The following is a 24,636-nucleotide window of genomic DNA, read 5'->3' on the forward strand; positions in this document are numbered from 1 at the left end:
ACATCCAAAACCTCAACCTGGAGGTACGAATGTTCTCAAAACTCGCTAATTTCAAAATAGTTTGTGTGTGCGTGCCAATGTGTCAACTTGGGGAAGGCAATCCATTACACTCCCTAAATTCAAAGTTGATGCAGCTGACTTTAATGAAGCATTTGGCAAAAAAGTATTCTTCACGACTGGCTCAACATTCAATTTAGTAACAATTCTGCTAATAGAATCCTGAACACCACGTTGAATACTTACGTGTCTGATCCTTTGCTTTCTTCTCTAGATGCTGTAAATTAAATTGAAAACACATTAGCATACTGCATTTTTCCTGCTGTCAAAGGGGAAACAACTGGTTCCAACTGCACCAAGGTTTGCAGTTTACTTTCAGTAAAATCGACCCAGAGACCCAAATTCCTGCTTCAGAAGTTTGGAACTAATATAAAATTAAGAAAAACTTGAGAGATTACCTTATTGCACCTGAAGTTATGACATCCTTCCTTCAACTAATCTGGTTTGCGTAATAGTCCAAGCCTCAAAATTAATACCACTCCCACAATTCCTTCTGGTACTGTTCTTAAAGTGTGGTCAACATTGTCAAGACAACTTTGGACCATCACCACTACCTTCTGAAGATAGAGGTGGAGGACTTTGTTAAAAAAAAAAGCATGAGGAATTGAAGTAGGCTAACCGGCCCCTTGTTCTTCACCATGAACAAGATCAGGGCAGATCAGTTTGTGTTTTGAATACCACATTCCCATCCACACCGATAACTTTTGATTCTCTTATCTAACAGAATATCTACTGTCTCAAAAATATTCAACTAACGCACATCCTTCTGAGGAAGAGAATTCCCAAGTCATGCAACCCACCAGGGGAGAAATTATTTCTCCTCATCGGTCTTAAAAAGATAACCCTTAATTTCCAAAACATTCCCCCCTGGTTCTGGACTCAAGTGGAAACACCCATTTCATAGCCACCTTGTTCAGATCATTCTGAATCTTACATAATTCAAATCAAGTCACGCCTTACTTTTCTAAATTCCCGTAGATACATGCTTTGCCCGTCTGACCTATCCTCAGAAAACAAGCCCCTTATTTCCACGTATCAATCGAATAAATCTCAGATGTACAGCATGGAAACAGACCCTTCGGTCCAACCCGTCCATGCCGACCAGATATCCCAACCCAATCTAGTCCCACCTGCCAGCACCCAGCCCATATCCCTCCAAACCCTTCCTATTCATATACCCATCCAAATGCCTCTTAAATGTTGCAATTGTACCAGCCTCCACCATATCCTTTGGCAGTTCATTCCATACACTTGCCACCCTCTGAAAAAGTTGCTCCTTAGGTCTCTTTTATATCTTTCCCCTCTCATCCTAAACCTAGGCCCTCTAGGTTCTGGATGCCCCGACCCCAGGGAAAAGACTTTGCCTACTTACCCTATCCATGCCCCTCATAATTTTGTAAGCTTCTATATGGTCACACCTCAGCCTCCAACGCTCCAGGGAAAACAGCCCCAGCGTGTTCAGCCTCTTCCTATAGCTCAAATCCTCCAACCCTGGCAACATCCTTGTAAATCTTTGCTGTACCCTTTCAAGTGTCACAACATCCTTCCGATAAGAAGGAGACCAGAATTGTACGCAATATTCCAACAGTGGCCTAACCAATGTCCTGTACAGCCTCAGCATGACTTCCCAACTCCTGTACTCAATACTCTGACCAATAAAGGAAAGCATACCAAACACCTTCTTCATTATCCTATCTACCTGCGACTCCACTTTCAAGGAGCTATGAACCTGCACTCCCAGGTCTCTTTGTTCAGCAACACTCACTAGGACCTTACCATTAAGTGTATACGTTCTGCTAAGATTTGCTTTCCCAAAATGCAGCACCTCGCATTTATCTGAATTAAACTCCATCTGCCAATTCTCAGCCCATTGGCCCATCTGGTCCAGATCCTGTTGTAATCTGAGGTAACCCTCTTCGCTGTCCACTACACCTCCAATTTTGGTGCTATCTGCAAACTTACTAACTGTACCTCGTACATAAGTGATTTGGATGCTAGCATAAATGACAAGTAGAGGACCCAGCACCGATCCTTGTGGCACTCCACTGGTCACAGGCCTCCAGGCGGAAATATAATCCTCCACTACCACCCTGTCTTCTACCTCTGAGCTAGTTCTGTATCCAATGGTCTAGTTCTCCCTGTATTCCGTGAGATCTAACCTTGCTATTCAATCTCCCATGGGCAACCTTGTTGAACGCCTTACTGAAGTCTATATAGATCACATCTACCACTCTGTCCTCATCAATCCTCTTTGTTACTTGCTCAAAAAAAAACTCAATCAAGTTTGTGAGACATGATTTCCCACGCACAAAGCCATGCTGACTATCCCTGATCAGTCCTTGCCTTTCCAAATACATGTACATCAGGTCCCTCAGGATTCCCTCCAACAACTTGCCCACCACCGAGGTCAGGCTCACCGGTCTATAGTTCCCTGGCTTGTCCTTACCACCCTTCTTAAATAGTGGCACCACATTAGCCAACCTCCAGTCCCCTGGTATGACTCTATAAAACATGCTTCCCTAAATAGGGCAACTAAAACTGCACACAATATTCATAATATGGTGTCACCAATGCCCTGTGTAAATGAAGCAAAATATTCTTATTTTTAAAATGTTCATTTCCTCTTGTAATAAAAAATAGCATTTCATTAGCCATCTTAATTTCTTGCTATTTCTGCATATTTTTTCTTGTAAGTAGTATACTAACACACCTAAATCAGTCTGCACCCATTTTCAGTTAAACTGATACATTTATTCATCAAACCAAAGTGAAAAACTTCATGTTTGCCCACCTACCCTTTCAAAATACATTTGCAACACCCTGGTGTTCTCTGAACAACATACTTTATCTGTTTGTGTTGTCTGAAATGTTAGCTCCCATGTCTTTGCTTCCACATCCAAATCCTTGATATAAATTGTAAGATGTTGAGGTCCCAGCACTGGCAGGATTTGATGAATGGAGTCGTGTCTGTCAGTAGAAGATCCATTCATGCATTTTCTTTGTTTGCAGCCAGCCAATCACAACCATGTGATTTATGTTAATCCCTGCACTACAAAGTTGCAAAGTTTGAGTAATAATGTATTACATGAATTGAATTGAATTTATTGACACACGTACCAAGGCACAGTGAAAAGCTTTGTCTTGTGAGCAATACAGGCAGATTACAAAGTTAAGTAGCATAGATAAGTAAATAATAGGTACAAGCGAATGTAGTTACAGGGAGTTTGTGAGTCCATTCAGTACTCTAACAACAGTAGGGTAGAAACTGTTTCGAAACCGGCTGGTGCATGTGTTCAGGATTCTGTACCTTCTCCCCTATGGTGAAGGTTGTAGAAAAACCATTACCAGGATGGGATGGATCTTTGAGAATGCTGGCAGCCTTTCCTTGACAGCAGGCCTGATAGACGGATTCTATAGATGGGAGGTTGGCCTTTTTGATTGTCTGGGCTGAGTTCACGACTCCCCGAAACTGTCTCCGACCTTGAATGGCACACTTGCCAGACCAGGTAGTGATACATCTGGACAGAATGCTCTCAATGGCACACCTATAAAAGTTGGCAAGGGTTGCCTGAGGAAGAAGAGACGTCGCTGGGCCTTTGTAACCAGTGCATCCACATGAAGAGTCCAAGAAAGCTTGTTGTGGATGACCACTCACAGGAGCTTGACACTCTCCAGGCATTCCACCTCTGTGCTGATGTGTGGGGAGGCATGAGTAACATCCCACCGAAAGTCAATAATGAGTTCCTTGGTTTTGCTGGCATTGAGAGCTAGGTTGTTCTCAGTGCATCATTTTTCCACGTCTTCCACTTCCTATCTGTAGTCTGTTTCGTCACCATCTGAGATTCAATCGACTATGGTGGTGTCATCAGCAACCTTGTAAATGGCATTAGGAGAAAGTGAGGACTGCAGATGCTGGAGATCAGAGCTTAAATATGTGTTGCTGGAAAAGCACAGCAGGTCAGGCAGCATCCAAGGAGAAGGAGAATCGACGTTTCGGGCCCTTCTCCTTGGATGCTGCCTGACCTGCTGCGCTTTTCCAGCAACACATATTTAAGCTTGTAAATGGCATTAGCCTGTTATTTGGTGACGCAGTCATGGGTATACAGTGAGTACAGTAGGGAGCTGACTACATGAAAATTTGTCAAATGCCTCCTGGAAATCCGAGTGCAGAACATCTACAAGCTCCCCTTTATTCATAGTGCGTGCTACCCCTTCAGAGCCCTTTAATAAATCAGTTAGTCACCATTTCTCTTTCACATAACCAAACTAACTCTTCCTGATACCTTGACTTTAAGTGTCCAACTATAATCTCCCTAATGATTGCTCCTGACACCTTCTCTACCTCATCTTTTCTTTTGATTTAAAAATTTTTTTTTTTTTAAAAAGTAAGTGGCTAGGTATACCAGTTGAAGGTCCATCAAGTGGTGTGAATGTCTGATTGAATACAGAGTGACAGATTGCCTACCCTGGAAGAATACTACTTTACAACAATCTAACACTTTAGCATGTAAATATTTTCTAATACTCACTTGTAAATAACAAGAAAAAACTTATGGAATTTAGTTTGATAAATTCAATAGAATTGAACTCAAATTGTCAAATTCTTCATCTAGTACAATAACTGGACATTGCTTATTTTTTAACCAACCAATCAATCGTAAACATTTTTAGAAATCTTAAGAAAATCTGAGCTTCTTGATTTACACAAGCAAAAGCAAAGATGCAAAGAACAATAGTGGTAACATATACCCAGTTAACAAAGGAAACAGTACAATAAGCAAATGCAGTCAACAGATTTAAATATCAAGATTTGCATATGCAAGAGGGGCTGATTGAATAGCACCAGTTTTGTGCTACTGCTTAAAATGAATTTCTACCCTCTTAAGAAAAATAATTGTTTTTAAAAGTAGTGCAAAGAATTAAATAAACAAATGAACTTGCTTTTATATGCATTTGCAACACTTACACTTCTTCAGTGATGAGCTTTGAGAAGCAGCAAGTGACTTTGGTGTGCGTGTTGATGCTGGTCTCTGACCAGGTGTTGTAGGCAAGGGAGACTTCGGTGTAATGAACAACTTTGACGAATCGCTCAGATTTGGTACACTTTTTGAACTCCTAAGCAATCTGGAAAGAAAAAAAGATCCTCAGACTTTAAGTAAAGTCTGTCAAGTCATCCTTGTATCAACTACAAAAGTGTCTAGCAGACTGAATGGGTGAGACATTTGAAAACAGGTGTACTTGATGCAAATAATTTTCTTTGTTAATTTCCCACTTCTCTGCAAGTTTACTCTTCCCAAATTTTTCATTCACTTTTTAGTATGTTACACAAGGCACTCTTTCATACACAAGTCTAAACAGTGAGTAAAACTAAGCTGCTCCACCATTTGTTGCATTACAACGAAGTTCAATCCAGTCCTTATTAACAATCAAGACATGTTTACTTCCACCGAAGCCAATAGGATTGGTAGCCCAAGGCAACTGCCTCCTCTATGGCTCAGATACATTGAGACCAACAATAAATCTCTCACTTTTGAAACTCCTTCCCCATATACTTTTTCCACATTGCCGCCAAAATTGATTAAATGAAGCATCACTAGAGTTCAAATCTCAGGCCCAAATCAGGGAAACCTAGCATTATACTTAAAATTTTGCATCCTCGAAAGCATAAAGCTGTTATATTTTTACTAGATAATGTTTTCAAACTCAATCATTTCTGGCCTTCCAAACCATTTATTCTCAAAATTTCACAAATAACAGCTTTTGAAAGTCTAATTTCCCAAGTTTGAATCATATTGGAGTACAAAATACAGTTTGCAAATACAAACACCTAAAATCAACATAATTTTGAAAAGCAGGTGGTCACCAAAGCAACAGAGTGAAAAGGTCCAAATTATCTGGATGCAGTTATTCTGCACAGAATATGTGAACATTTCAACAAAAATGATTGCCTTGCACAAACATACTTAATACCGTGATAAAATTAGTGCTGTCAAGTTTATTGACCAATGCACCAGAAAAATTCTATTGCACCAATATTGTGTACAACATCTGTAGTGCAAATTAAATGTTTCTCACTTGTTCCCACCAATGAGGTAACCATCTACCATTCACTACATTAGTGGGTCAGTGCTCTCTTTGGATAACTAAAATCCATATCTAGATTCAAGAACATTTGCACATGTACTTATCTAGTTGAAACCCATGTACTGTGCCCCCCAAATGAAATGCTTCAGAAATCAGTCAATACATTGAAAAGCAATGGAATTTACATTTAGCAATTTTACTCTTATTTCAATAGGTTTCAAAAGAGCACTGTACAAAACAATACAGCTTAAAAGAATCGAGAGAAAGAACTTAAAGGACTTAACACTCACATGCCAGATTCATTGAAGTCCTCGTTAAAAGCTGTAATTTAAATGAATATTACAATTGATTTATTTCAAAAAGAGTATGGTACTATTTAAAAACATAACCAGATAAAAATAAAAAGACAGCATGTTCCGATCTGAATAAGTAACTAGATACTTTCACAGCAAGACTGAATTATTTGAGTTACACATACAATATTGGAAAATGGTCAGGGTTATTAGAAATCCTTAAAATGAATAAGCACTACATCTTGGAATACAAAGGCACGTTTTATATACCATACCTGCTATAGCAATTTTCCTCCCTAATTTTGAGCTCCAGCACTTCATTTTTTAAATTCAGCTGTTGTTTGTTTTAAGAAAAATGAAAGTCTGAAGTGATTAAAATATGCTTCCTTGAAGGAATTTGATCTAATTTTTAAAACTTTTTTTCTACTCTATAGTAAGAACTGTGGTGTTGAACTTTTAAACTTATTTCCTGATTTTTCTATTTTTGTACCCAAGATTTTGCGCCTCGGTACCTTTGTACCTAAGATTGTGCAGGGAATGGCGACATTGTACACTTTTCACTGTTCTCTTGTACCAATGTAGTTGAGTACATGTGATGATAGTTTTAAGCTGGTTAGAGGAAAGGATAGAGGGGATGTCAGAGGCACGTTCTTTACACAGAGAGCTGTGAGAGCATGGAATGCGCTGCCAGCAGCAATTGTGGAGGAAAGGTCATTGGGGACATTTAAGAGACTCCTGGACATGCATATGGTCACAGAAATTTGAGGGTGCATACATGAGGATCAGTGGTCAGCACAACATTGTGGGCTGAAGCACAACATTCTGTGCTGTACTGTTCTAAACAAACACTCACTTCGCACCAAGATTCAGGTGAATTGCCTTCTCACCACTCTCTGATACAACTCTTGCATTTTCCTGAATGCTGAGTCCCAGTTTGTTTTCCTCAGATCAGTCAACTCCGTATTTGGATTGATTTGCAATGTGTTTAATTCAGTGCCTCCCCCATTCCACCCTCATGTGCTTCCAGTAAAGTAATGACATATTGGACTGAATGGAGAATTCAGAGGTCCAAAGATCTATTCCCAAAAGCCATCGAAAATTCACAGATCAACTAATAGAGTCATAGACTCATACAGCATGCAAACAGACCCTTCAATCCAACCAGTTCAGGCCAAAACCATAATCCTAAACTAGTCTCACCTGCCTGCTCCTGGCCCATACCCCTCCAAACCTTTCCTATTCATGTATCCATCCAAAGGTCTTTTAATGTAAGTGTACCCACATCCACCACTTTCTCAGAAAGTTGATTTCACACACAAACCACCCTTTGAAAAACATTTGCCCCTCATGTCTTTAAATCTCTCAACTCACCTTAAAAAAAAGTGCACCCTAGTCTTGAAATCCCCCAGCCTAAAGAAAAGACAACTACCATGAACTCGATCTCTCATTATTTTATAAACTTATCAGGTTGCCTCTCAACCGCCTACACCTCTAATTTTGTAGGGTAGGTTGTGGGGGGGGGGGGTTCAATAAAAAGAAAAATGACACACCTTATCCAGCTTTTTTGTACAACTCAAGCTTCCCGTACCCGGCAACATCCTGGTAAGTCTCTTGAGCCCTCTCCAGCTTATCGATATCCTTCCAAAAGCTGGGCGACCAGAACTAGACACAGTAATTCAGAAGAGACCTCACCAATGTTCTATACAGCCTCAACATGATTTCACAACTCTTATACTCAAAGGAGTAAGCATTGAAAGTAAGCGTGCCAAATGCCTTTTTGACACCCTGCCTATGTGATGCAAACTTCAAAGAATTACATAAATGATTTGGATGTGAACATGGGAGGTATAGTTAGTATGTTTGCAGATGACACCAAAATTAGAGGTGTAGTGGACAGCAAAGACAGTTGCCTCAGATTATAACATGATCTTGATCAGATGAGCCAATGGGTTGAAGAATGGCAGATGGAGTTTAATTCAGATAAATGGGAGGGGCTACATTTTAGGAAAACAAATCTTAGCAGGACTTATACACTTAATGGTAAGGTCCAAGGGAGTGTTGCTGAACAAAGAGACCTGGGAGTGCAGGTTCATAGCTCCTTGAAAGTGGGGTCACAGGTACATAGGATAGTGAAGAATGTGTTTGATATGCTTTCCTTTATTGATCAGAGTATTGAGTACAAGAGTTGGAAGGTCATGTTGCGGCTGACAGGACATTGCTAAGGCCACTGTTGGAATATTGTGTGCAATTCTCGTTTCCCTCTTTTGAAAGGATGTTGTGACACTTGAAAGGGTTCAGAAAAGATTTACAAGGATGTTGCCAAGGTTGGAGGATTTGAGCTATAGGGAGAGGCTGAACAGGCTGGAGCAGTTTTCCCTGGGAGCAGAGGCTGAGGGGTGACAGAGATTTATAAAGTCATGAGCAGCATGGATAGGGTAAATAGGCAAAGTCTTTTCCTTGGGGTGCAGGAGTCCAGAACTAGAGGGCATAGGTTTAGGGTGAGAGGGGGAAGTTATAAGAGAGACCTAAGGGGCCACTTTTTCACGCAGACGCTGGTACATGTATGGACTGAGCTGCCAGAAGAAGTGGAGGAGGCTGGTACAATTGCAACATTTAAGGGACATTTGGATGGGTATATGAATAGGAAGGATTTGGAGGGATACGGTTGGGTGCTGGCAGGTGGGACTAGATTGGATTGGGATATCTGGTCGGCATGGACGGGTTGGACCGAAGGGTCTGTTTCCATGCTGTACATCTCTATGACTATAATTACGTACCTGCAAGCAAGGTCCCTCTGTTCTACAACACAACCCAAGACCCTACCACCAACCAGATAAGCCCTACCCCTTGTTTCTTGTACCAAAATGTGCATTTATCCAAATTGAACTCTATTTGCCATGATCTTTGCAGGAGGGAATCTACCCCTTTACCTGATCTTGGCACTCAAGTTCAAAACGGTGGTTTCATTCAATTATTATTTCAAAATGAAAACAAAAAATGTATTTTCAATAATAAAATGGTCTCAAAACTTTTAAATGGTCTTCATGCATTACTAAAATTTGCATTGTTTTAAGAGTACTGTATGTAGCAAAACATCAGCTGGATGCACAGGACCCTCTTCACCACAAATGAAATTCAGCATTTTTTGTGTAGTCACTCAAAGTACTAGGTGCTGAGAGAGTTCCTCATGTGCCTAACTGCACCAGATTGTTCTACCATCTAATATTAAAAAGTGAATGACATTTCCCTGGAGTCAGCAGTTTTTTTTTGTGTGTTATCAGCTGAATGATCCATCGATGCTGGTAGATGTAGGTTGCTGAAGTTGTAAATCAAGGCTGTTGCTGCAGATTTACAATGTTGTTGAACCTATTAGTCATAGTTACAGTTCAATAGTCGGCAGCAATTGAAGTGCACATATTGGACCGATTACTTGAAGATAACAACACAAAAAAGTTCCCAAACTGAAACAGACACACATCAATAAAAATTTAATCATTCATAGAATGTAGGTCTCAGTTCTCATTTCCACTGACAAATAAAAGCTTCTAATTTCAACACACTTCCCCGGAAGGTGTCAGTGCTTGACTGGTTTGATAAATGCAGGGAGCTTACTGGTACCTTGTCCATGCAACTAATCGTCATATGCAAAGCTAGACGGAGAGTTTTATCAAACCAGACCCGGCCATTGATCAGCAAATACTGTGTATGAACCCTGGTTGACCATTCCTTTTTTCTCCCTCCTTACTAACCCAAGGGTAAAGAATGACCAAGTCTCCAACAACTGTCCTGGCAGAGATTTCAGCCGGCTGATTTTTAATCTGCAATGCAGCAAAGGAATGGCCTGAATGCACAGCCAGCAGCTATCCTGCTGCAACAAGCACAAAGTCTTGGAAATTTTCACAGAGAGATTCTCCAAATCTCTATAACATCCCTTGCACTGATGCTCATCAGCCATGATATGGAGTTACTGCTTAAAGTTCAAATTTTTCACTTTCACTTCAAGATAGAATGTTGTAGGAGCTTATTTCATCTTTACCTTAAACAGCTCTCATTATTAAAATTTGCTGTTTAATGCAGCATATGAAAATTCTGTGAGAATCAAATCTCACATGCCAAACAGGATGGTTGGCAGCTTTTAAAAGACCAATGATAAAAAGAGGCAACTCAAATAACTCCACAGAAGCCTGAAACCTGTCACTTTTATTTACACATGCACAGTACTTGACATTAATACAGCTTTCTCAGAGCCAGCTCTCAGTGAACAGAACCTCTGACACCTGTTTTATCTGTCAGCCAGGGCTCCCTGATTAACATTCCCAATCTGGTCCAATCCAGGAACTGCCTGGCTGATTGCGTTACAATCATGTCATCCCTCCCCCTCTATGTCCTACGACAAGGTCTGTTATTTTCCTAGTTGCCTCTCCAGGGGCATTTTTGCACCAGGCCCCATACTACCAACTCCGGCTCAGCTACGAACATGTACCAGATCGTAGCCTGCCTCTTGCTTCAGAGTCTTTCGAAGAAACTCATCCACTTCTTCAGGCAGTAAAGGTGTCAAGACTGCAACACCAAATGTGTCCAGCTCAGAGTGAGGTTTCTTCAATGCTAAACAAACATCATAGGAGAACCCATGGGTTCCAATAGCCTTTCTGGCTGTTCTGAGGAGTCAGGTATGTTTTGCAACTGCTCTGTTTACAGCTTTCATCTGGTCAACATATTTGTTTAGGACCACTTCATCTACCTTATCTTTATATATCATGGGATCTGACCTCACATCAACCACACCTCTTACCCGTGCAGGGCCATTTCCAATGTTTTGACAATATTCATCCACTGAAGTAAAACTGGTCTCTCTTGCTTAGAGGAATCTTGTGTCCGACATAGGCATTGCTGATGCCATTTCACCACCCCCCCCCCCACCTTTTCTATTGTCATCCCCATGTTTGGCAAATGAATTCAATGCGCATCCAACCACTTTGAATGGGAATCCACAATGACTAAGAACATCAAGCCCATGAACATACAGTCAATGTGTAAATGAGCCCAAGGTTTATGAGGGAGCTGGTGGTAATTTTTTTCTCCTAGTTGACACTCTAGGCATTGCACCACCAGCGTGGCTACATCTGCAACTAATCCTGGCTATCAGACAGAAAACTTCTTGCCAACATCTTCATTTGGGTGGCACAGTGGTTAGCACTGCTGCCTCACAGTGCCAGAGACCCGGGTTTAATTCCCACCTCAGGCGACTGACTGTGTGGAGTTTGCACATTCTCCCAGTGTCTGCGTGGGTTTCCTCCGGGCACTCCGGTTTCCTCCCACAGTCCAAAAATGTGCAGGTTTGGTGAATTGACTATGCTAAATTGCCCATAGTGTTAGGTACAGGGTAAATGTAGGGTGTGGGTGGGTGCGCTTCGGCGGGTCGGTGTAAACTTGTTGGGCCGAAGGGCCTGTTTCCACGCTGTAAGTAATCTAATCTAATCTAATTTTGGACACCCCGCAATGACCCTGGTGGAGTTCAGCCAGTATCTGGCAGCAACCTTAGCTCAGGACAATTACTCTTGTTCCCCATAATAAAATAGCATCCTCTACAGTGCCTGGTCTCACTGGGTCCCGAAAAGATTTCAATTTTGGTTGCAATGGCCCTTTTGTTGCCCCTCATCACCACGGGCTGTTTTAGATTCTCCAGGACCAGATCCTTTTGTATCCACAGTCTGATTTTGTCAGCAGTAACCAGAAGGCTGTCCAGAAACTTTAATCAGAACAGACTCTTCCAATGGCAGAATCACTGGTGGTGTATTTGCCAGGAGCGGCTCAAGGCATCCACATTTGCCACTTGGCCTTCCAAACGGTGTTCCAACTTGCACTGAGAACAAAAGCCCGCTGCTGAGTTCAACCTGAAGCTATAGGCAGTACAGCCATGTCCTCCGAGTAACCCTAGAAGGGATTTGTGGTCTATGACTATGACAAATTTATGTTCATAAAAAGAGGTATTGATGGAACTTTCTCACACCAGAGGTGACCACCAAATCTTCCTTCTATATCTTTGCTCACACTCTGCATTAGCCAAAGGTCAGGAAACAAATGTTATTAGCATTCCTCTCCATTGGGCCATCTGAGAGTCAACACTATCCCAATACCATATCGGAAGGCATTGCAAGTCAGTACCAGATCTCACTTGGAATCAGGGTGCCAACACCTTAAAGATGGCAGCTGCTTCTTCACTTCCCCAAAAGTTACGTCTTGGCTAGGAGACCATTTCCAAGGCTTACCCTTTTACAAAGTCAGATGTAAGAGTGCCAGGATGGAGAACCCAGTTAAATATGAACTTTCCATAATAATTCACTAATTCAAGGGACGACCTAAGCTTTGGTACAGACATGGGATCCAGGGCACCTTTGACCACCCTCACTTTATCTTCCAACAGGTGTAACCTGGTCTTGTTGACTCTGCAGCTCACGTAGGTCACTTAGGGTACCTAGAACAAAAACATTTTTCCCATCTAAAGCATACACCCACCTGGGAGAAACATCTAAGGCTATGCCCAAGTTCTCCAAGTGCTTTTCATTGGTCTTCCCTGTAATTAGCAAGCATTCCAGACAAATGAGTGACCTGGGATAGACCTTGTAAAGTGTTCTCCATCGTCCACTGAAAATGGCACAGGCCAATATCCAAAATGGCATAGGCTGATATAGAAAATTGCAGTCTCATATGGGTACAAACCCTTATGGGTATTAATTGTAGCATACTTCTGGGAACAAGTTGAATCTTTTGGAAAAAGTAGAGACAGATGACACTGCCAGTCCACGAGGCGGCCAGATCTGTCAATCAAAAGTTGGCATGGAGCCAGAGCGGAAGAGTCGGACTTCGCACAGAGCCATGGTAATAGGGGACTCCATAGAGAGGAACTGACTGGGGTTTTTGTGGCAGCAGGCGGGACTCAAGGATGGTGTGTTGCCTTCCTGGTGCCAGGGTTAAAGACATCACAGAGAGTGCAGGAAATCCTCAAGGACGAAGGTGAAGAGCCAGAGGTGGTGGTACATGTTGGCACAAATGATGTCGGGAAGAAGAGGAGGAACATACTACAGCGGGACTTTGGAGAACTAGGACAAAGGCTGAAAAGCAGGACGTCCAGGGTGGTCATCTCCGGTTTGCTTCCAGTTCCTCGGGCTGTTGAGGCCAGAAACAGGGAGATAATGGACTTGAACGTGTGGCTGGGGACCTGATGCAGGAAGCAAGGATTTAGATTCTTGGATCACTGGGGTATGTTTTGTGGTAAGCATAAATTATACAAGAGAGACGGTTTGCGACTTAATAGGTTAGGGACCAGCATTCTGGCAGGCAAGTTTACTACTGCAACACAGCTGCGTTTAAACTAAGTAGCGGGGGGACAGACTGGATGTTTAAGAAGGAAATTGAAGGGAAAGTTAGAACAAGGGAAGTCAAGAAAGACAACTGCATTAATGAAGCCGAAAACTCAAAAAGGGATCATGCTGTAAGGTTGAGTGAAATAGGAGTTGATGGGAAGGGTGAGGGCAGCAACAAATTAAAAATACTATACATGAATGCACGAAGCATTAGAAATAAGATGGATGAGCTTGAGGTTCTTTTGGAAATTGGCAGATACAATATTGCGGGGATAACTGAGACGTGGCTTCAAGTGGACAGAGCCTGGAAATGAATATTCAAGGCTACACGTGCTATTGTAAGGACAGACTGACAGGCAGAGGGGGTGGGGTGGCCATGTTGGCAAGGGATAATATTCAGTCCCTCGCGCGGGGGACCTAGAATCAGGGGATGTAGAGTCAGTATGGATAGGGCTGAGAAATTCTAAGACCCTCTTGGGAGTTATCTACAGGCCCCCAAACAGTAGTCTGGATGTCGGATGCAAGTTGAATCAGGAGCTGAAATTGGCCTGTCGCAAAGATGTTACTACAGTTGTTATGGAGGATTTCAACATGCAGGTAGACTGGGAGAATCAGGATGGTATTGGACCTCAAGAAAGAGACTTTGTGGAGTGCCTCCAAGATGGATTCTTAGAACAGCTGGTGCTGGAGCTTACCAGGGAGAAGGCAATTCTGGATCTGGTATTGTGCAACGAACCAGAATTGATCAGGGACCTCGAAGTGAAGGAGCCATTGGGAAGTAGTGATCATAATACAATAAGCTTCAATCTGCAATTTGAGAGGGAGAGGATACAATTGGAAGTGACAATATTTCTGTTGAATAAAAGGAACTATGGAGCTATGAGGGAGGAGCTGGCCAAAGTTCAATGGTACAATACCTTAGCAGGGACGACCATGGAGGAACAATGGCAGATATTTCTGTGTATAATGTAGAAGATGCTGGATCAGTTCATTCCAAAAAGGAAGAAAGATCCTAGGAGGCGGCATGGGATGCCATGGCTGACGAGGGAAGTTAAGAAACATATAAAGTTAAAAGAGAAAAAGTATAACCTAGCAAAGATAAGTGGGAAAACGGAGGACTGGGAAGCTTTTAAAGAACAGAGGATTACTAAGAAGGAAATACACAGAGAGAAAATGAGGTACGAAGGTAAACTGGCCAAAAATATAAAGGAGGATAGTAAAAGCTTTTTTAGGTGTGTGAAGGCAAAAAAATGGTTAAGACTAAAATTGGGCCCTTGAAGACGGAAACAGGGGAATATATTACAGGGAACAAAGAAATGGCGGAAGAATTGAATTGGTACTTCAGATCTGTGTTCACTGGGGAAGACACAAGCAATCTCCCTGAGGTAACAGTTGCTGAAGGACCTGAACTTAAGGGAATTTATATTTGCCAGGAATTGGTGTTGGAGAGACTGTTAGGTCTGAAGGTTGATAAGTCCCCGGGGCCTGATGGCCTACATCCCAGGGTACTGAAGGAGGTGGCTCAAGAAATCGTGGATGCGTTGCTGATTATTTTCCAGAGTTCAATAGATTCGGCATCAGTTCCTGCAGATTGGAGGGTGGCTAATGTTGTACCACTTTTTAAGAAAGGTGGGAGAGAAAAAGCAGGAAATTATAGACCAGTTAGTCTGACCTCAATGGTGGGAAAGATGCTGGAGTCTATTATAAAGGATGAAATTACGACACATCTGGATAGTAGTAACAGGACAGGTCAGAGTCAGCATGGATTTATGAAGGTGAAATCATGCTTGACTAATCTTTTGGAATTTTTTTGAGGATGTAACTGAAGATGGACGAGGGAGATCCAGTAGATGTAGCGTACCCGGACTTTCAGAAAGCTTTTGATAAAGTCCCACATAGGAGGTTAGTGAGCAAAATTAGGGCGCATGGTACTGGGGGCAAAGTACTAACTTCAATTGAAAATTGGTTGGCTGACAGGAAACAAAGCGTAGTGATAAACAGCTCCATTACGGAATGGCAGGCAGCGACCAGTGGGGTACCGCACGGATCAGTGCTGGGACCTCAGCTTTTTACAATGTATATGAATGATATAGAAGATGGTATTAGCAATAACATTAGCAAATTTGCTGATGATACTAAGCTGGGTGGCAGGGTGAAATGTGAGGAGGATGTTAGGAGATTACAGGGTGACCTGGACAGGTTAGGCGAGTGGGCAGATGCACGGCAGATGCAGTTTAATGTGGATAAATGTATGGTTATCCACTTTGGTGGTAAGAACAGAAAGGCAGATTACTACCTAAATTTAGGTAAAGGGGCAGTACAAAGAGATCTGGGTGTTCTTGTACACCAGTCAATGAAGGTAAGCATGCAGGTACAGCAGGTAGTGAAGAAGGCTAATAGCATGCAGGCCTTCATAACAAGAGGGATTGAGTATAGAAGCAAAGAGGTGCTTCTGCAGCCATACAGCGCCCTGGTGAGACCACACCTGGAGTATTGTATGCAGTTCTGGTCTCCAAATTTGAGGAAAGACATTCTGGCTATTGAGGGAGTGCAGCGTAGGTTCACGAGGTCAATTCCTGGAATAGCGGGACTACCTTACGCGAAAAGACTGGAGCAACTGGGCTTGTATACCCTTGAGTTTAGAAGTCTGAGAGGGGATCTGATTGAGACATATAAGATTATTAAAGGATTGGACACTCTGGTAGCAGGAAACATATTTCCGCTGATGGGTGAGTGCCAAACCAGAGGACACAGCTTAAAAATACGGGATAGACCATTTTGGACAGAGATGAGGAGAAAATTCTTCACCAAGAGAGTGGTGGCTGTGTGGAATGCTCTGCCCCAGAAGGCAGTGGAGGCCCAGTCTCTGGATTCATTTAAGAAAGAGTTGGATAGAGCTCTCAAGGATTGTGGAATCAAGGGTTATGGAGATAAGGCAGGAACAGGATACTGATTAAGGATGATCAGCCATGATCATATTGAATGGTGGTGCAGGCTCGAAGGGCAGAATGGCCTACTCCTGCACCTATTGTCTATCCTCATCCAATTGCAAGTACATATAGTTCATGTCCAGCTTTGTGAAGGATACCGAGTTTTGTGTAGAAGTCCTGCAGGGGAGGGACTGGGTATTTGTTCAGTTGCAAAAAGCTGTTTACCTTTTGTTTAAAATCCCCATAAACATGAACCAACCAGCTTCACAACTGGTATAACCAATGCTGCCCATTTTGTAAATTGTATTGGTTTGATAATTCCTTCCAGCCTCCTGACTTCTGCCCCTATTTTGTAGATAAGATAACGGGCACTGGGCAGACATTGCACAATTGAGAAGTTGTTTCCTGAAGAACATGCAAGGTGGACTTAGCTCCTTTTATAGTCCCTAGACCTTCCTGAAAAACTTCTGAGTTTTTAGTTAGGACTTCACTCAGGCAACCGTTTTCTAATTGAAAAATGTTGACCTAATCAAGGTGAATCTTTCTCAACCAATTTTGTCCCATCAGGTTTGGGCCTGAACCTTTTACTACAATCAGTGGCAACTGAACCAGCTGCTTCTCATACAAGACCGGAATCAAAGTTATACCCTTAATCTGTAAATGTTCTCTAACATTGATTCTCAGTCTAACCAAGATCTTAGATAAACTTAGGGGTTGGCATCCATAGTGAATTTTATTAAAGACTAATTCTGCAATCACTGAGACAGCTGCACCAGTATCAACTTCCATTAGGTCCGGGTGGCCACTTAACTAGGAGTTTATTTTGATTGGTTCTAATTAGGATTTTGCTAAGCAATTTAACTGTTCCAAACCAGGTGTAGATATGTTTTCCAGGGTGTGCACTCTCCTGGATAGCAGCCTATAAGTTCTCTTACCTCTGACACTCATGTTTACGAGCGTCAGCCAGAGGTCCCTGATTGGACCAGATTAACAGGCCCAATCGTGGAACCCATATTCTGAGGTCCACCTGACTGACTTTGTTACAATCACTATAACAATCAAATGACAGCAAAAGCACACCTAGAAAAAAATTAGAGGTGGTGAGATATGAAAAGCAAGAAAAATATTGTTACAAGAGAAAGCAACATGAAATATTTACATACTAAGGGAAATTGGGTGGACTGAGCAAGCTTGATTAGATTATGGACAAAGTTTTAAGGGACCTCTCATACGTCAATGATTTTTACTTAAATGTCAGAATGTTTTTGTTTGTGTGAAGTAATTAGTACAGAAGCAATTGAGTGATTTTAACATGAGAACAATTTGAACATCTGCAGCCTGCTAAGAATTCAATCATTTCCTATCCCTTAATGGTACAATTGTAAGTACATGGATTGGGTTCGGAGCTAGGATCCAATCATAGCCACTGTTTTGTCGGGGGAGAAAAAGAAAACAGCACGAGCATTTCTTCCATGACCATGACAACTGGATCTATTAAAAGTGTAAGAACACATCCTAATCATCCAACATATTTCTTGAAAAGTTAATATTTAAAACAGTTGCCTGAAAACATGCATTTAATTCATGACCTGGAGCAAATGACATAGTCCAATGTTTTCCTTCTTCATTACTTTTAGATGATTGAAGCTAATTTGATTCAGAAAGGTAAAATAACTGCTACGAATGTGCTCACTTCAGAGGTGAAAAAGGGGATCTAAAATCCACATTGATTTTGTTCAGCACAAGCTAAGCATTTCCATTTTCACATCAGGAAGACAAGAGTGACAACGCCCCTGGGTTAGATGATGTGAATCCCGCAGGACTTTAAGAACCCGAACAGTGAATTGGGGAGGAGTATGAATAAGCATCTGTCATGAACGAGATATTACTCAGGTGCAATTCACTCTAGTGTCAAACCAAGTCATAAGCAACATTAAGATCTAAACATGAACAGTAGTCATTTGGATGGGAATACCAAAAGAATACAATGATCCAATTCAATGGACAAGTCGCTGATTCTCAAGACGACAGAAAAGACTTGGGACGGGGAAGAAAGTGAGGAAAACATTTAATTACTTACATTTACGTGATCCAAAAGAATCTCTCCGCTTAAGACCTGGTGTAGTAGGCTTGATGAACAACTGCTCTGATCCAACCTGCATCGATCTTTGTCGGGAAGATTGCACTGACGTATTGGAAGACAACTTTGATTCAGTCCCAGATCTCAACTGTTTACTCGTAGCCAATTTTTTAGAAGGCCTTTTAAAACAACAAAGGTCACAAAAAGACAAGAAGGTAGATTACAAACTGATGGTTAAACAGTTGTTTTGTGTGAGGTCAGTTCAAGATAAAAACAAGCAGCAGTGATGGCTGCTATATTTCAAAAGGAGACATTCTTTGCTTGGTGTGACAGAACATAGGGAAAAGAGAAAGCCAAACAGTGCAGAAATCACAACTTCACACCCACAGAAAACACTTAATAGTCATTGCAATTACTCAGCATATGAGGACTGGTAGCATTTTTAATTTATACCTATTAGTTGCCAGCTGAGATGGTGCAGTGACAACAGGTTTGGAGAGGCTTGGAGAGGGTGGACGCTAGGAACTTGTTTCCGTTAGGCGAGGAGACTAGGACCCATGGACACAGCCTTCGAATTAGAGGGGGTAAATTCAGAACAGAAATGCGGAGACATTTCTTCAGCTAGAGAGTGGTGGGCCTGTGGAATTCATTGCCGCAGATTGCAGTGGAGGCTGGGACGCTAAATGTCTTCGAGGCAGAAATTGATAAATTCTTGATGTCACAAGGAATTAAGGGCTACGGGGAGAATGCGGGTAAGTGGAGTTGAAATGCCCATCAGCCATGGGCGGAGTGGACTCGATGGGCCGAATGGCCTTACTTCCGCTCCTATGTCTTATGGTTTAACAATAAAATTGTAACTTTCAACTCTCAAATACAACATCTATTTTAAAAATTCCTCATGCCTCCTTCATGAAAATTCCTCCAACATTGTGTCACCACAAACTGACAGTATCCATAAAACTCTTGGAGGCATCAGAGAACAATGCGGACATAGAAAGAAGCTGAAGTAGCATTTGGAATTGAAAAAAATCCAACCTTCCTTTTTATTTGATTTAATTTATAATTGTCACGTGTACTGAGATACAGTATTGTTTTGCATGCTAACCAGACAAATCATACTTTACATAAGTACATCAGGGTAATAGAACAGAGTGGAAAAAGTGAGGACTGCAGATGCTGGAGATCAGAGCTGAAAGATGTGTTGCTGGAAAAGCGCAGCAGGTCATGCAGCATCCAAGGAGCTGGAGAATCGACGTTTTGGGCATAAGCCTTTCTTCTGTCATAGAACAGAGTGCAGAATATTGTGATACAGCTACACACAAGGTGCAGAGAAAGACAATTCCAATATACGAGAGGTCCATCAAAAAGTCTGATAACAGTGAGGAAGAAGCTGTTGTTAAATCTGTTGGTACAAATGTTCAAACTTTTGTATTTTGTCAGATGGAAGAGGGTAGAAGAATATAATTGGGGTGGGAGGGATCTTTGATTATGTTTTCTTTATTTTGATTTGTTGATTTTAAAGCATTTACCAGTTGTTCAGACCAGGAGCACCATTGAGGCATTAAGTTTTGGACATTATTCTTTGGATCTCTACCTTAGTTGACCAGGAGATACCAACCTCCAGCAATTAAAACAACATCAGCACAAGTGCACCATCTGTCAGCAACTATCCTGATTCAATATTCCAACAAAGTCCCATTATTTACACCTTTACCATTCTCAAATTTATTTCTGTGCAAAGTGTTATGTCTATTTTCTTAAGAACATTAAGGGGATGTGGGTTTCATCAGCAAGGTCAACATTTATTGTCCATTCCACCTGTTGCATGTCTAACTTTTACCTTTGGTTTCCAGGAAATCATCAAGACATGTCAAAGAAATGTCATCCAAAAAAGTGAAGCTACTGACAAAATGAAAAGAGGAAACTATTTCAGAGCTGGAATGTATATGTCATGGGTCCACGTGCAACATGGCAGCTACATGCATAAGCTGGAAGCTTTAAAACAGAAGTCTGAGACAATATTTAGCACACTATTTCTCCAGTTAAACATATTTGTATTTTGAGTTTTCTTTTCTATTTTGTTCTGTACATTTCAAAATGTTAGATGGTTAAAACTTATCCAACTGCAGCTCATTAAAATAAACCTTCCACATTTGCAAAGTTTTGCAAAATAAAGTAACACTCAAATAGCAGAATTTTAAGAGTCAGAGATGCAAAGCACAGAAACAAATCCTTTGGTCCAACTCATCCATGCCAACCAAATATCCTAAAGTAATCTAGTCCCATTTGCCAGCTTTTGGCCCATATCCCTCAAACTTTTCCTATTCCCTTATACCTATCCAGATGCCATTTATGTACCAGGCTCCACCACCTCCTCTGGCAGCTCATTCCATACATGCAACAACCATGTGAAAGAGTTATCCCCTCGGTCCCATTTCAATCTTTCCCCTTTCACTGTAAACCTATATCCTCCTGTTGTGGACTCCCCTACCCTGGGGAAAAAAAAACTTTGGCTGACTACCCTATCCTTGCTTCAATTTATAAACCTTGATAAGACCACCACCCCCCCACCCCCAAATCTACAATCAAACAATAGAATTTGACTAAATACATGCACATGGGTCACATACTTCCACACATTTTTCATGCCACTAGAGGTCCACATTGAACAATATAAGTTTGACTTTCTTTGGTGACAAAATAGCATACACTACAAATAGTACCATGCATTAAAAGTGCTCCAGCACAAATCCATATGAAAAAATTTCATCCAAAAAAGCAACTATTTAAATATATGTTTGTATGAATGTATATTAAACATTTGTTATATGAAGTCATGTAAGGATGTATAACAGAGCAAAAAAGCAAGGGTCATTTCAGCAAATTTCATTATTATATAAAAAGGAGAAGAAACAAATTTTACAGAAGTGATATTCTCAAAAAATGTATGAATTGCTCAAAAGATCAGAAATGCAAATTGCTTTTAGTAATACATGTGCCCAAAAAGACAAGATATTTTTATTTATTCATTTTGTGGGATGTGGGCATCGCTCGCTGGTGAGGAGACAAGGTTGTTCTTACAATAACAGATATTTGACAACCCAATCCATAGGAAGTATATAATAATAGAAAGAATGTTTTCGGTCAGTCCTGATCAAATTACCAGGCTTGACTTAAAGCAAAAACTAGAGCACATACACACACTGTAAGAAAGGAATGTCAACGGAGGAAAATTACTACAGCACTCTCCTGGCTAGCTTCTCAGCTTCCACCCACCATAAAGATGAGCCCATTCAAAACTCCACCACCACCTCCTGTATCCAAACAGGCTCCAAAATTCCATTCAACTATAACCCCTGTGATCATTGACCTATATTGGTCAAGGAACAACTTAAATTTTAAAAATGTTGAAGCTGGTGCCCAACTTCTGATTTTTCTACATACTCTACAAGTATTCTACCCTTCTCCAACTCTGGCTTCCAGCAGACTTTTTTTCCTAATCACTCCAACATTGACCACATGCAACTAGCTAAACAAGTTCTTGGGAACATAGACCCTCCAGTAGAGCTTTCAGCCCATCGATGCTGCACACCATTCAATACAATCATGACTGATAAAACACTTCAATGCTTTTTATGCATCCCATTCCCATTTCTCTGTACACCACTGGCAATCAGAAATATATTGATCTCTCCCTTAAACCCACTCATTGTGGTAAAGAATTCCAAAGATTCACATCATCACAAGGAAAAAGAAATTCTCATCTCGGACCCAGAGGCCTCCCTCTTAAATTTTAAATGTTGCCCCCCGGCTCAAGACATCCTCAGGAGAAATATTTTACCCACACCTGCCCTTTAGGTATTTCATGAGTTTTAGTGAGGCACAGTTTTCACTGTTTCTTCATAGGAAAGACACACTATTCAGGAACCAAGTCTGTATTCCCATCCTAAGTTTCTCCAATCCTTCTGAGGACACTGATTAAAACCTCTGAACTTTGGAAACTTCATTAAATATAGCAGTGTCAATTTATGAAGTATATGGCATGTTTCTGTACAGTAAAAAAGATAAAAAACACAGACTGTACTTATTCCGTATCTCATTCATGATTTTTTCAGTGCAAGTATCATAGGCAACAGCCAACATTTTACCTTCCTAGACCCTCATGTACAGAGTCATAGAGATGGACAGCATGGAAACAGGCCCTTCGGTCCAACTCGTCCATGCTGACCAGATATCCCAACCCAATCTAGTCCCACCTGCCAGCACCCAACCCATTTACCTCCAAACCCTTCCTATTTATATACACATCCAAATGCCTCTTAAATGTTGCATTTGTACCAGCCTACACCACATCCTCTGGCAGCTCATTCCATACACGCACCACCCTCTGCATGAAATAGTTGCCCCTTGGGTCTCTTTTATATCTTTCCCCTCTCACCCTAAACCTATGCTCTCTAGTTCTGCACTCCCCGACCCCAGGGAAAACATGTTGTCTATTTATCCTATCCATAGCCCTCATGATTTTATAAACCTCTATAAGGTCACCCCTCAGCCTCCAACACTCCAGGGAAAACAGCCCCAGCCTGTTCAGCCTCTCCCTATAGCTCAAATCTTCCAACCCTGACAAATTCCTTGTAAATCTTTTCTGAACCCTTTCAAGTTTCACAACATCCTTCTAATAGGAAGGAGACCAGAAACTCACGCAATTTTCTAACAGTGGCCTAACCAATGTCCTCTACAGCAGCAACATGACCTCCCAACTCCTGTACTCAATACTCTGATCAATAAAAGAATGCATACCAAACACCTTCTTCACTATTCTATCTATCTATCTGCAACTCCACTTTGTTGGAGCTATGAACCTGCACTCTAAGGCCTCTTTGTTCAGAAACACTCCCGAGGACATAACCATTCAGTCCTGCTAAGATTTGCTTTCCAAAATGCAGCTCCTCGCACTTATGTAAATTAAACTCCATCTGACACTTCTCAGCCCATTGGCCCATCTGATTAAGATCCCGCTGTAATCTGAGGTAACCTTCTTTCCTGTCCACTACATCTCCAATTTTGGTGTCATCTGCAAACTTACTAACTTATGCTTACATCCAAGTCATTTAGACAAATGATGAAAAGTAGTGGACCCAGCACAGATCCTAGTGGCACATCATTGGTCACAGGCCTCCAGGCTGAAAATAACCCTCCACCACCATACTCTGTCTTCTACTTTGAGCCAGTTCTGTATCCAAATGGCTAATTTTCCCTGTATTCCATGGAGATCTAACCTTGCTAACCAGTCTCCCATGGCTAACCTGTTCATCTCAGCTATAACTTTGTACTAATATTTTTCGAGCAGGGTGACAAACAATTTGCATTTAGTAATAAATTACAATCATTTGTAAACAAAAATTGCAAAAAAAGTGTAAACTTTTTTGCAACTCCACAATTCTGTTCCCTCCCTCCCCAAAGTGATGATTTCACAGAACAGCACACACTTCAAAATTTCAATTAAATAGCATTTTTCACTCATGGATTCCACTCAGATTATTACCATGGTCATAGAAGTAATTACAATCCAAAAAAAAACCACCATTAAATTACTAATAATGAAACCTAACAAACAATAACCCTGCAAGTTGCTGAAATCTAGTAGTCTTATTCAAGTGACAGCTATCAAATTACATTCGGATCAAATTACATATTCCAAAAGATTGAATTTCAAAATTCATCACTTTCTCACTGTAACACAATACTCTTCAAAAAGTATTTATGAATTGGAGATGCCAGTGTTGGACAGGGATGTATAAAGCTAAAAATCACACAACACCAGGTTA

At 41.3% G+C, this 24,636-nt stretch overlaps 1 protein-coding gene across 2 annotated transcripts in view; it reads right to left on the reverse strand.

Annotated features, from left to right (window-relative positions):
* haus8 (HAUS augmin like complex subunit 8) overlaps positions 1-24,636 on the reverse strand; it is a 63,859-nt gene that overhangs the window by 38,473 nt on the left and 750 nt on the right. For both annotated transcript variants that reach the window (XM_072594285.1, XM_072594283.1), the window contains exons 2-5: positions 18,809-18,987; positions 6,432-6,462; positions 5,024-5,181; positions 244-274 (exon numbers count right to left, since the gene is read on the reverse strand). In XM_072594285.1, coding sequence (XP_072450386.1) covers positions 244-274; positions 5,024-5,181; positions 6,432-6,462; positions 18,809-18,987 — 399 coding nt within the window. The remainder of the gene's footprint in view (positions 1-243; positions 275-5,023; positions 5,182-6,431; positions 6,463-18,808; positions 18,988-24,636) is intronic.

This window comes from Chiloscyllium punctatum, chromosome 24, assembly GCF_047496795.1.
Source record: "Chiloscyllium punctatum isolate Juve2018m chromosome 24, sChiPun1.3, whole genome shotgun sequence".
Lineage (NCBI taxonomy): Eukaryota > Metazoa > Chordata > Chondrichthyes > Orectolobiformes > Hemiscylliidae > Chiloscyllium > Chiloscyllium punctatum.